The sequence below is a fragment of the Melanotaenia boesemani genome, chromosome 23 (genome assembly GCF_017639745.1).
Source record: "Melanotaenia boesemani isolate fMelBoe1 chromosome 23, fMelBoe1.pri, whole genome shotgun sequence".
NCBI classification, from domain to species: domain Eukaryota; kingdom Metazoa; phylum Chordata; class Actinopteri; order Atheriniformes; family Melanotaeniidae; genus Melanotaenia; species Melanotaenia boesemani.
The window spans coordinates 5,034,833-5,049,314 of NC_055704.1; the positions used below are offsets into that span (position 1 = coordinate 5,034,833).

Sequence of the window (14,482 nt, forward strand, 5' to 3'; positions counted from 1 at the left end):
TGTTTTTTCTTGTTTCTTTTGTTGTTTATATTTAACACTTTATATAACTGTTTGCCACAGGTAGAAAAGCAGACAGTCTATTTGACCGATGACACAAATGTGGCGATTTTCCCGAGATCAGATGGGACTTGAATTGTTTTGACCTTATATACAAGGTTGATGGAAACGGCACTCCAGCGGAAAGACCAGCTGCTGCATCTCAGATGGATGTTCCACATCGTTTTCACTTTCACCGTCCCCACAGCGCAGTAGGCAGCACATCAAGTCAATTTCCACGAGCTACCATGACCAAAACATTAGATCAAATAAATAATTTATAACCTATACACATCACACCACGGTCACCATAATAATTATTTATCCTCTAAATGGGTTAAATGTCTGATTTAAAATTAGTTTGAACTAATTCTGTAATTGAACGATTCTGTAATTCTGCCGCTGTTGATCCTTTGTGCTGCATAAGCTTGTCAGCTTTAAGTTGATGTTGTGCATGTTTGTTATAAAATTTATGTATGTCTTCTTATTTTTAGGAACATCTTCATTGGGAAAGTTGTGCTTGGGTGGCTGGAATCCAGTAAGACTGTTTCAGTAAGGTTCTCAGAGTTGGAGTGAAATATGCGATCGGCCAAGATGAGGCGATTATTTTCACAGATAGCCTGGGAAATGAAATAGTTGGCTCTGAAGGAACTAGGGGCATGCTTGATCACATACTATTATAAGATTTGCTGTATTTTGTATTCATATCACTATTATTTGATATTTGATATTAATATTGGGTAAAAATTGAGAAAGGATCCTAAGATCCTGACACAGTTTTTCAGTCTGTATACTTTACAGTCACATGGCGTACATCTACTGCACTAAGAGAAAATAAAAGGAACACATTATCATTACCATGTAAGTCAAAGTCAGTCCTGCTTCTAGGATATCAATCTAGCCAGTTAGGAAGCAACACATACTGTGAATCAGTTCCAGATGCTTTTGGACAAATGGAATAGACATGTATGACGAAGGTTTGATGCTATGGATGGGCCCACCTGTTCCCCAGACCTGAATCCAGTACAGCAGTTCTGGGACACCATGTCTCATTCCATCCACGGCTGCCATGTCACACCACATACGTCTATGATCCAGGACTGGGAGAAGATCCCTCAGTAGAACATCAGTCTTCTCATAAGAAGCATACCCAGATGTTGTGGGGAGTCTTGCACACAATACTGAACCTCATTCTGAATTTCCACAGATGTTGGGTCAGCCTGTCGGATCTTTCCATGTTAGTTTGGAAAAGAAGCCCCGGACTTCCAGGGCTTTTTCCTACGGAAAAACCTGTAGGACTGAAGCCCTCAAGGACAGACTTTGACACCAAAGTTTTGGACTATTTCAAAGATCATTTTCATTTGGACAAGTTCAGTTTTTATTTTCCTTGTGAATATTTCTTTTACAGAACCATACAGGAGAGAGGATGTGGCCTGAAATAAACACAAGGGTCAATTATCCCGTTAAAACTGCTCTTATTCAATTGATTGACTAAGAAAGACTGAACATGGATGACAACTTAACGAGGTTCTGCACATCCAATCTGACCTGTCAGTTAAGCAACATTGGAGTACAGAGAATGGTGCAGGAATGCCCATCGAGTCCCAGGTGAGTAAAATGGTAACACAAGCTTGCTCAGGCAGCCCAGAAGGCTGGACTACAAAGCTGGATTTTCTTATGTAGGTAACTTCAACCCGGTTAACCCAGGTTTTCTGTACTATGACACTGGTTCACTTTTTACCAGAGTAAATCACCCCAGTGACTTATGCTGAACAGCTAACCTGCTCCGGAGCAGGTTATGTTCTGGATAAGAGATCAACAAGTTTAAAAGGACCACCTCCTGACCAATCAGAGCTTTTGGAAAATGACCGCCTATTCTGTCTACTTTGGTGTGCAGATCTTAAAAGTAGTGCTTAGGAGCGAGAGAGTTATTAGGGATAGATGCATCCTTTTAATGAGGAAATAGTCTTGTCAATAAAGCCTTTGAAGTATGTTTTTCTTCTTGACCGATACCAAGTATGTTTAGATTGAACCTAAAATGAAATATCTAGGGAAGGAACTGAGGAAGCTCTGCCCGAATATCTGGGCTGTGATGAAATATTCAGAGTACTGTTCATTTATATTGTCCGATATATTAATATTATATAATCTGCAGAGTTTACATATTATGTGGATATATTCTACCAGCTTTCCTTCCTGGTTGTTGCTATGGCAACAGTGTTGCTTTTGGCCTGGATGATGTGTCTAAATTCTTCACATTTGTAAAGATTAATTATCTGCTCCTCCATGGTAAAGTAGCTGCTCTGCAGGGTTTGTCCATGTTTGTGATTGGTCAAACTCCGACCCTTTTATGTGAGCATGCACTGATCTTGATGGGAAAACCCTGGGTTGGGTTACTGAGTAGGTAAGCAGCTTCGTAGTATCACCTATCCAGATCACCAACGACAGCCCATTGAACAGAGAGGTAGCCACTAGCCAGGGTATGTTACTCTGGCTTCGTAGTACAGATCTCTGGATTCATATTTAAACCTGTACTGGACCTCAGAGCACAGCGTACACACTTAAACTGTTGTTTAGTAAACATGAACACAAACATGTTTACAAATGTGTTTTTACCTCCTTCATTTTTGTCTCAGAGGAAAAAAACATGTACATCACCATTTACAAATAAATAAATAAACATGATAATTCACATCAACTGATTATTTTCATTTAATTTATTTTTCATAGTTTTTTTGTCTTTTTTTTTGTGGTCAAAACTGCAATCCCAAGTCAACTACAGAAGCAAACTTATGAAAAAAATGTTTTTCAAGGTACTTCATTATAACACAGACCTGACATGCTGCAGTATTTTATGAATAAAAGGTGATTTGATGTTAAGTCCAGGTATATCTAGTAAAATTCCACATCCTCATGCTGGTTAGCCATCTTCGTCAAGTAAACTGTGCTTGTTGAATTTATGCTGTAAAGATATATGACCTGCCTTTTTTGGCATTCAGGTGCGGAATTAACTCTATTAGACCAATAATGGTGAAAATTAAGGAATAATTTGGTAATCTTATTTTATCTTCTCTCTCTCTTCTCCTTTTTTCATTTATTTTATCATTTTCAGGCAAAGGCATTCCCAACAACAACAATCTGGCACAATGTGGTTGCAAGGCAAAGGTCCCCAAAGACCTTTTCCCTGAAGCTGCTGCAGATTTCTACAGATAAGAAGTTCACAGACTAGAGTCGGTATTTGGTACCGACCCGATCCTTTCAGAAGAGGACAAGAGTCGGGCAGAAACAGTTCAATTTGCTTCACATGGACGTAGCAGCTTTGTTTGATTCTGTAGTAACCAGTCAACAAGTGTTTGATAGACCTTGTAAACATAACCAGGAGGGATGTGTGAGATGGGCTCCAGGCAGGTGAGGAATTTCAGGTGGGATGTACCAGCGTTTTGTTTTTATTGTTACAAGTAAGTTGAATTTTGTTTATACTTTGAAATGATCTTAAAGTTTTCACCTCATGTTGCTGAGCAGTTTAGTTTTAGACTCAAAATGTATTCAGAATATATAGGTTTCATATTTGTCTTTAATCTTTGTTCATTGTATAATACACATTTTTGCCATTTTAAACTCCATTGGTAATTAGGGGAGAACAAACGTAGAATTGTAAGCTCACTAGACCGTTACATTTGTTAATAAACCACGTCTGTATAATATTTAGTATTCTGTGGTAATACATTAAGGTTCAGAAAATCACAATGAATAGAACGTTGAGAATTTGCTCCTTTAGTAGGCAACATGAAAAGTATAAAAGCTTCTACTCAGATTATCTGGGACTCATTGGACCAAGCTGAATGTCTTTTTGTAAGAAAGCAAGGATTTTTTTTTTTTTTTTCAAGAAACCAAAAACTGACATCCTGGTGTGTACAGAAAAGGCTAGAATAGGATAAACAATATATGCTAGAGATGGGTAGGTAAAGCCTTGTGAAAGTTTTGAGACCTATTCCCTATTATTAAAATCTAAACTACAAATCCTCAAAGAAAGACAATACTAGTGGTCAACTACAGCAGCCACAACAACATCTACACGATTCACACAATTTCGTCCGTTCTTCAACACAAAAGCCAGGAAGTCCTTTTGAAGCCATCATGTCTTCATTCTGGAAGTCCTTGTCCAATTTTGAAAATGTTACATTTAAATTTTAATTTACTAATATGTAAATGTGTTGTCCTGTCACTTTTGTATAATTTGGCTACTTGAATCATAATTTAGATTAGCATCAGGCATTTCAAAATCAGTGTTTTTGAGGTATGACCTTAATATTACAGGCTATGATTGGTGAACTAAACAACCATATTAGAAATTACTTAAATATTATGGATGTTATGTTTTTGCTGGCGTTTAGGAGAGTCTGTCTGTTGGCAACTTTATGCAAAAACTACTGAACAGATTTCCGTGATTATTTTGCTGAGAATGGGTCTAACTAGTACTCCATTAAATTTTGGTATTGGTCCAGATCACCATCTGGATCCAGGAATTTTTTTTTTATAGGATTTCTTCTTATTGCAAGATAGGCCCATTTTCAGTATGTGCATATAAGTTCACAGCAAATGGGCAGAAATTCCAGGTTTTACAAGATATTAAAGGTAGATCTGAATCCCAGCAAAATTCTGGATGCTACCATCCAGAACAGGAAAAAATAGGGGATCTTTGGAATTTTCATCACTGTAAGAGAACAAATGAAGATATAAACATGCAACAATAACCAAAATATAGCTGAGACACTGTGGATTCATTATCAGTGTATCTAGGAATCTAATTATGTATACATATAAAATAAATGTAGGACTAGAACATAGGGTGGAAATAACAATATGGGTGGAAATGAGCTGCTTGGCGGAGGTCTGCACTTTACGAGCGCTTTTCTAGTTCTATACTGTATCATTCATACTTTTTATGCAACTCTATCACACACACATACAAAAAGCCTATGTGAGTGAGGACGATGAGGATGGCGAGGAGACAGCCTGCTAGGATCCAGAGGCCGACAATAGATCTCTACCCATCACACATTTATGGAATCATGATTTCAGACAAGTTTCCCAATGACTTTACCCATGACTCAACGTACTGTCGTTTGTCTAAAATGTCCTGAGCTGCCAACGTTTTCTGGTCTCATTTCCAAAAGAAATTTACAAAGTAGCCTAAGGCAAAGCAAAATACAAATTTGGCTATCATCCAATTGCTGCGGTTTGTCACTTGACAAAGTGACTGAAATAGTGACTCTGAAACGGTACCGTTTGATGAAGTCTTTGTTTGTTCAAACTCTGAACGTCTTCTACCTGTAAATCCGCGTGAATTTACTCAGTTCTAAACCCTAGAATCACGTTGCTACGAAAACCCATGTTTGACAGCAGCCTCAGGTGGGAGGAAACTGGCAGAAACCCGGGGTTTCTTTGTGGTGAACTGTCAGCGAAGAGGTTCACTTCAAAGAGTCAATTACCATGGTAACAGACTCGGTGCAAGACTTAGCTCGCTTTTTGAAATGGAAAACAAATATGTTTCCCCCAAGTTAGGTTTAACATCCTCAGAGTTTTAACATGACCGGCTTTCAGGAACAGACACCAGATGTTTTAACTAGCAGCCGAACTCCACCGCCTGACATTTATGCTCTCTTTTTTAAGTAAATGTTAGGTAAATGTTAACGTTGTTGTCTTCTATGAGCAAGCATCTTATGGAATTGACAAATCCGTCTTTCAGTCGGATGTGAACTTCATTTTCCGGTCACAGTTAAAGTTCTGAAACAGATTATTTTTACGATGTGCAGTGTCAGTACCAGCATAAACTGTGTCCCAGTTCAGGGTCTGCACACTTCGGAGTGTGCCAATGTAAACAATGAAGGCTAGATGACTCACCTGCGCTGTTGGCCAATGGAGTCCAACGTCCGCACTGGCGGCCATCTTGCCACAGTCGGCTCACTCACTCATAACATTGTTTTAATGGTGCATGCACTTTATAAATAACCATAACTTGTTTGATTATATAGCGATTTCTAAAGGATTTGGTTTGTTATGAACACCAGAGATGTAGCTATGACAATGCATAGTAATGATTCATAATAATGATAATGAATAATTATAGGCAAGTTAAATTTATTTGAATAGCACATTTTATTTACCAAGACAATTCAAGGTGCTTATAGTAATTCTAGCCAAAGATTCTAGAGCGGAGCTTTAACCATGGACTTTCATATGAAAATAAACACATAGGTGCAATAAATATACAGTCATACCTCAGAGCCGTCGATATACTCAGAGTGGCGACACTCTCATTGACTCCCGTGTACAAAAAATGGCGGCACACTTCCGGGTTACTGTAGACGTTCAATAGGTCCAAACACCAGATCAGACTGCGGTCATCGCCAATGCGTTCCATTCGTTTTCAGAGGTAAGTCGGTGCAATTTCAGTCTTATAAGTCACGAAAATGCATGTACATTCTGTTGGAGGTCTTGCAGTAAAATAATTATGTCTGTTCAATGTGATAAGTTTTTGTTTGTATTTTACCTTTGTATGTTATAGATATTGTCCTTTTACCCCATGGCCTCCCAGCTTTTTTGTTTAGTTCGAATAAGTGTGGTCACGGTCTTACATTATTTATTTCAGTGTACTGATCAAGTGCATTGTTATTCATAGATTCATAGCAATTTATGTTCAATATGTCTTAGGTTAGTGAAAACGTATTAGAAATTGATTAAAAAGTATTGTTATGTCACCTCTGTAGACATAGTTTACCTCACACAGTTTCTTATTTGTGCAGCTATATTAAGATCCTTCCTGCCGACTGTTACAAGCTACCTCTTCCTCCGTTCTGGGTCCCTTTGGAATCCATACATCAGACCGGTTGGAGCATCCAAATGCTGCACAGTTCACCATGACTGTTTTCTTGTTTGTAAAATGTTATATATAAACATTACATATAATAGAAAATTATACCTGTTAGGTAATTATCCAGAGCTTACTGACTTTTCTCCACTAAATTTTATTTAAACTGTTTAAATATTTATTAAAACTGTCTTGTCCCCTTTTGCTTTCCATTTTCTGCCAATAACTGACTAATAATCACCTAAATTGGATTCCTAATTAACCTATATTTCACAGATTCTCGGAGCATCTCTATTCACTATGACTCTTTTATCTTCCCTCTTTATTCTTGCATTACTTTTTCACACATACTTGTTCATTTATTTGGTAACACTCATTGATATTAGCTCATGTTACAGCTGTTCTACATTTATGTTCTGTTGCTAATTTAGCCATTACAGTCATTTTTTAAAAATATATTTGTTCAGGAGCAGCAGGCAGGAACACTGACATCCATCAGTTTGTCATTTTTCCTTTTCCCATGGTTTATTTTTTTATCATTTCATTATGCACACTGAAACTGATTTATTTACTTTATAGCCTTGCCCTGTTGTCTTATGTAATTAAAAGTTTGGTTTTTGAAAGGTTTTCCTTGTTTTCTTGTCCTGTCAATGCCAGTCCCACCAGTAGGTTAGGTAAGTTTTTAGTTCAAAGTTGTTACTCAGTGAGACTTTTCCGTTTACATTCAAAGCAAAGCAACTTTATTTGTACTGCACAATTCAACAACATTGTGATTCAAATGGCTTTACAAAGACATTAAAAACATAAGAATATATGAAGCATAATTCAAAATAAAAATAAGACAATAAGGGAAGAACATAAACTAAGCATGATCAAGTTTAAAAAAAATCAAGCTTAAGAGAGACAGTACAGATTTGGATTTTAAATACAAACCATTGAAATGCAGCTGAGAGACAGAGTCCTGTCTGAAGGGCATCTTCGGTGTTGTCTGCATTGTGTCTTTGACTTTAAGTCCATACTGTTGGGACATTAATGCTACCACAGGGCTGGCTTTAAACAATTAGATAAAAGTAAGCCCTAACAACATAATCATTTAACCTTACAAAGGTGAATTGTAAGGACAGTTATCAGTAAGTAATACAGAGGATTTATTATTTTTATTATTCCTTTATTTAACCAGGATAAAAACTCATTGAGATTAAAAATCTCTTTTGCAAGAGTGTCCTGGCCAAGCAGGAGCAGCACAGTTACAACAATGGGTTACAGCAACATACTTCCACACATTCACACATAATAAATACAATACAAGATCAATACAAACAAAATTAACTAAAACAATTACAGGCAAACGATTTAGTTTCAAGTTCAGTTAAGAGCGACTTAAAAGTGTTGAGTGACACTAAGTCTTTTAGTTTAAGGTCTTTCTGTAGGTCATTCCAATGGTAAGGTGCAGCAAACTTGAAAGCCTTTTTCCCCAGATCAGTGCGAACGCGGGGCACAGAGAACAGAAGTCCTGAGAGCGCAGACTATAGCTGCTATCACTCCTCATCTCAACGAGATTATTGAGGTATGGGGGAAGTAGCCCAAGGATGGATTTATAAATTAAAAGATACCAATGCTTCATTCTCCGGAATGACAAGGAAGACCAACCCACCCGAGTGTACAAAAGACAATGATGGGTCAATGACTTAGAATTCGTTATAAAACGCAATGCCCCATGATAAACAGAGTCCAAGGCATGTAAAGTATCAAAGGAAGCGTTCATATAAATAACATCCCCATAATCAAGAACAGACATAAAAGTAGCAGAAACAAGTTTCTTTTTACCTTCGAAAGATAAGCAAGATTTGATTCGAAAATAAAAGCCCAATTTCAATTTCAATCTTTGGACTAATGAGGACCATCATGTCTGATCTTCAATAAATGCTAGCTTGTTGTTTAAGATGAATATTTCCTTTCAAAAATGGAGTGCGGGTTACACTTATTTAATCTATTGTCAAACATGATTTGATCATCACTTAAATCAACATTAACATAATAAAGCATTCAGTGACAAACGTGTATGTGCAGCATTAATATGTTTATTTAGTTGATTTGATTTCAATTCATGGAAAATACATGGCTTTCTATCACTATTTGTAACTATCCCAAGACTTACTCCCTATATATACATAATAAATCAGACAAACACCCTTTGTTTTCCAAATGCATTTAATACCTAAAAGAATTCCTTTACAATAGCATAAAACTCGACTAGATCAGCATGTCTAGCCATTTCTTTTCTCTGCTATCCTTGAATACAGTCTTAACCATGGTATGCTGTGCTGCATGGGGATGCTCAAATCGCTCAGAGAAAGGCGTGCGTATGTATGGCTTCCCCAAAGACAAGGACAGAAGGAAAATATGGATGGCCAAAGTCAGCAGGATACATTTGACCACCATCAGGGACTGTGAAAACAAAAAAATATGTGAGGTAATCATATTAAAACAATGCATTTACACATTTTCAAAGACCATATCATTGGGAAGTTTAATATTTTTAAATTAAACACTGAGAACACATCACAGGGAGATTTATATGGTTGAGGTTGCAGAATGTAGAAAAAAAAGACAGGAAACAACACTTAAAAGTGGCCAAACCAGGAAGGTAAAGAAGAACAGTATCCCAATTAACGTCAGGCAACCCCAGAACTGCTGAAAGTTCTTCAGGACAATGCTGCACGAGGGAAGAGTGATATACTTCCCTTAAGCATCTCTCTGCTTCTCTGCTCTCATCCTGCACACTGGGAGTGCTGAGTGCTGTCTAGTGCAGCAAATGCACTCAAGCACAATCAGCCACTTATTTTGTATTTGTATATTTTGTTAAGTTCTTAAGGTTAACATGTTTGTTACATTTAACAGGTTAGGTTTTATAGTTGCAAAGATGTAAACATATATACTAAGAGTATTGTGCTATCTAATACTGTGTATTCATCTTCATATCTTTGTCCATAATTCCTCAGCCTTATAAATACATTAAAATTAAATAAAAATGTAACTACAATCGCTCTCCCTACACATTAACCTCGCTATCAACGGCGTTGGATCAATTTATATTGACGAACAGAATTTACATTCATCAGCCTGTGGCGTCTGTTGCTATCAGTGTGCTAGCATAAACTTTTATCGGTTTATAATCTCTAAATATATTAATCTAGACGGTGACAATCCGTCAACATATTTAATTACTCCTGTCAAGTTGATTTCGATGCACAACTGATATGGAAATATGACTATTAAAACATCTTATCTTGAAGAAGTGTAGCTCCGACAATCTGCTCCATTGAAAGACTTAGCTTTTGCTAACTTCCGGGAACTTTTGAGGGGCTCCATACGCCGCCATTGCTGTGAAAAAACTGAACCATTGCAGTGAACGGAGATGGCGCCACTCTCTCTCTAGAGGCACTCTAGCTCTGCCTTAGCCTTTGTATGATGACGTAAGCTGACATGCTCCTCCTGCGAGCGGTGGGCGTGCGGAAGTAAAGATCAGCTGACCAGCTCACATGACGCAGCCTGTCTGTGCAAGTAAGATCATCTCTCCTCCGTGAAACCGGACCGTGTAGATCGTGATGGCGGGTCGCGGGAAGCTGATCGCCGTTATCGGGGACGAGGACACTTGCACGGGCTTTCTGCTCGGCGGGATCGGGGAACTGAACAAGAACCGGAAACCGAACTTCTTGGTGGTGGAGAAGGACACTAGCATCACGGAAATCGAGGAGACCTTCAAGTGAGGCTGATCACACGCACGAACGCACGAACGCGCGCACACAGCACACAGTAAACGTCAGAAACGTGATTAAACCTGAACGTAGTCCCGTGCTTCCTTCAGTTATCGATCAGATTGGAACGTTAATTGGAAGCATTAATGATGACGTCATAAATGTTGCATCTCACTAAACAGTCATGACGTGTTTTGGATGAAAATCCCAGCAGCAGAGTTCCATGTCAGAACCCGGACCAGTGTCTGCACTGGCTCCTTGTCATGTTTAGGACTGGCTGTCAGATTTTTTACTGGTTTCTATACTGAATTTTCCACTCTGAGCCATCTAGAAGCCCCAGGTCTTCAAGCTGAGGCCTTCCACTCCCGAAGCATCATTTCTGAGGTTTTTAGCCATGATGGTCCAAATCCGGACCGAAAATGCACCTTTTCAACCAGGATTTTAATTATTTTCTTTTATTCATTTATTTTAAGCCTTAAGTGATTTATGCTAAGTATTTTATTGTGTTCACCATCTTTTACTCTGCTTCTATAAAAATTTGAACTTTTTTTCATTATGATTTTTTCTATTACTTATTTTCTTTCTTTTTTCACATACTTATTTTAATTTCATTCTTAGGTTTTGATGTTTTTATTTGTGTAATATAATTTTTAGGTCTCTGGGTTTTCCTTTCTTATTGTTTAGCTGATCTTTGATTTAACAAGCTTTTTCTTTCATTTTGTTTCTGTTTTGTTCAACACTCTTGAGTGGCACAATGTATAAAAGCACATAAATATAACTAAAGATTGATTGATCTGGAGTCTGGTGTGAACAGCCTGACAGCATGCAGGCTAACGGGCCAGGCTAACAGGCGGAGTTAACACGCCAGGCTAACGGGCCAAGCTAACAGGCGGGGTTAACAGACCAGGTTAACACACCAGGCTGACGGGCCAGGCTAATAGACCAGGTTAATACAACGGGCTAACACGCCAGGCTAACAGGCGGGCTTAACAGACCAGGTTAACATGCCAGGCTAACGGGCCAGGTTAATGGACCAGGTTAATGCACCTGGCTAACGGGCCAGGCTAACAGGAAGGGTTAACAGACCAGGTTAACACACCAGGCTAATAGACCAGGCTAATGGACCAGGTTAACACACCAGGCTAACGTGCCAGGCTAACAGGCGGGGTTAACAGACTTGGTTAACACATTAGGCTAACGTGCCAGGCTAACAGGCGGGGTTAACAGTGCAGGTTAACACGCCATGCTAACAGGCCAGGTTAACAGACCAGGTTAACACACCGGGCTAACACGCCAGGCTAACAGGCGGGGTTAACAGACTTGGTTAACACATTAGGCTAACGTGCCAGGCTAACAGGCGGGGTTAACAGACCAGGTTAAAATACCAGGCTAATGGACCAGGTTAACGCACCTGGCTAACGGGCCAGGTTAACAGAGCAGGTTAACACACCGGGCCAACACGGCAGGCTAACGGGCCAGGTTAACAGACCAGGTTAACACACCGGGCTAACACGCCAGACTAACGGGCCAGGTTAACAGGCAGGGTTAACAGACCAGGTTAAGACGCCAGGCTAACAGGTTAACACACCAGGCTAATGGGCCAGGCTAACAGACCAGGTTAAAATGCCAGGCTAACGGGCCAGGTTAATGGACCAGGTTAACGCACCTGGCTAACTGTTCAGGCTAACAGGCAGAGTTAACAGACCAGGTTAGCACGCCAGGCTAACGGGCCAGGCTAACAGGTGGGGTTAACACACCAGGTTAACACGCCAGGCTAACAGGTTACCACACCAGGCTAATGGGCCAGGCTAACAGGCAGGGTTAACAGACCAGGTTAAAATGCCAGGCTAACGGGCCAGGTTAATGGACCAGGTTAACGCACCTGGCTAACGGGCCAGGCTAACAGGTGGGGTTAACACGCCAGGTTGACATGCCAGGCTAACGGGCCAGGCTAATGGATGAGGTTAATGCACCTGGCTAACTGGCCAGGTTAACACACCAGGCTAACGGACCAGGCTAATGATAACAAAGACCCCACAGGGACCTTTATATCTTTATTTCCTCCAATTAACTCGGTTATCAGCTGTAAGTTCCAATGTCTGTATTTCCAGTTCCAGTCACTGCATTTCTGGCTCCAGACACTGGATTGCTATCTTACATGTCTGGATGTTTAGGTCCAGTGACTGGATTTCTTGCTTCAGTCACAGGATTTTTTTTTCTCCAGTTTCTGGATTTCTTGTTTCAGTCACTGGATTTCTGGCTCCAGTTTTTGGATTTCTGGCTTCAGTTTCTGGATATTTGGCCCTATTCACTAGATTTCTGGCCCCAGGGTCTGGATTTCTGCCTCCAGTGTATGGGTGTCTGGGTCTATTCACTGGATGTCTGGCTCCAGTTTCTGGATGTCTTGTTCCAGTGACTGGATGTCTGGCTCCAATGTCTGGAGTTTTGGCTCCAGTGTCCAGGTTCCTTGCTTTGTTTACTGGATTTCTTTGGCTCCAGCGTCTGGATTCCTTGCTTTGGTCACTGGATTTTATTGGCTCCAGTGTTTGGATGTCTGGGTCTAGTCGCTGGATTTCTGGCTCCATACACTGGATTTTTGCCTCCAGTGTCTGGATTCCTTGCTTCGGTCACTGGATTCTTTTGGCTCCAGTGTTTGGATGTCTGGCTGTAGTCACCGGATGTATGGCTGCAGTGTCTGGATGTCTGGCTGCAGTCACCAGATGTCTGGCTGCAGTGTCTGGATGTCTTGCTCCAGTGTGTGGATCTCTGGCTCCAGTGTCTGGATATCTAGATATCTGGCTCCAGTGTCTTGAGTTTTGGCTCCAGTCATTTCATTTCTGGCTCCAGTGTTATTTACATTTGTTTTGTTTTTTTTGTTTTTTTTGTTTTTTTTGCTTTGTTTTACATTGACTTTGATTTTCATGAGGTAAACCTGTCGAAATGATTCTGGAGACTGATCCTGTCCCTTTCTGCAGGAGTTTCCTGGCTCGGAACGACATCGGCATCATCCTGATAAATCAGTTTGTGGCTGAGATGATCCGCCATGCCATTGACGCCCACATGCAGTCCATCCCGGCTGTCCTGGAGATCCCATCCAAAGAGCATCCATATGACGCGTCCAAGGACTCCATCCTGCGCCGCGCCAAGGGGATGTTCTCAGCTGACGACTTCCGATAAACATCCACCGTTAATATGCTTCCCCATCGATTAGATTAGATCAGCTGTGTGTCCATGAATGCATTGATCTGCTGTGGTTCCTCTCTGAAACAACCTGTGGTCCTGTGACAGTCCTGTGTCCTGGTGTTTTCCTCTTCAGTCTTAATTTATAAACTCTGTTGGATGAATTAAAGATGTTGTTGGTTGTGAAGGTTTTATTGTTGTTTTTTATTGTCTGATGTCATGTTTCTGGAGTCACATGGTGTCGTGATGCTCATGTGATCTACGTTGTGATGTATAAATAGTAAACATTCACTCTACTATTTTTATAAAGTGTGATATATATAGTGAACATTTTTGGTACATTTAGGTAAATTTAGAGTGTGTGCTATCACTGGAGGGTAAATTTCTGAGGGCAATTTCTGAATTGTCAAATTTAAACTTAGATTCAGTTAAAACAATAAAAGATTGGAACATGTTTATTTAGACGGTAAAAGTTTAATCTTTTGTGACTGGTTTAAAGTTTGAATGAAGTGTCTAAGTGTGTGTATGGCTCAGAGGGCTCTAAAGTGGGCTTGAATTTTACTAAATTCTGTAGGAGACATGGATGTTTTTTTTTGTTTTTATTTTTTTTTAAAGGTCTGTTTAGGTGAGGTTAATT

At 39.7% G+C, this 14,482-nt stretch overlaps 1 protein-coding gene across 1 annotated transcript; it reads left to right on the forward strand.

Annotated features, from left to right (window-relative positions):
* Positions 1–10,433: 10,433 nt before the first annotated feature.
* atp6v1f (ATPase H+ transporting V1 subunit F) lies at positions 10,434–14,032 on the forward strand. Its single transcript, XM_041978124.1, has 2 exons — positions 10,434–10,673; positions 13,641–14,032. Exons 1-2 carry the CDS (start codon positions 10,516–10,518, stop codon positions 13,840–13,842), a joined length of 360 nt encoding a protein of 119 aa, XP_041834058.1. The 5' UTR covers positions 10,434–10,515; the 3' UTR covers positions 13,843–14,032.
* The last annotated feature ends 450 nt before the right edge of the window (positions 14,033–14,482 follow it).

Bases quoted from the DNA above. Each gene is read 5' to 3' on its own strand.
- atp6v1f (XM_041978124.1), top strand. From the start codon at position 10,516: ATGGCGGGTCGCGGGAAGCTGATCGCCGTTATCGGGGACGAGGACACT. The intron at 10,674-13,640 runs GTGAGGCTGATC...CCCTTTCTGCAG, and splicing joins GAAATCGAGGAGACCTTCAA to GAGTTTCCTGGCTCGGAACG.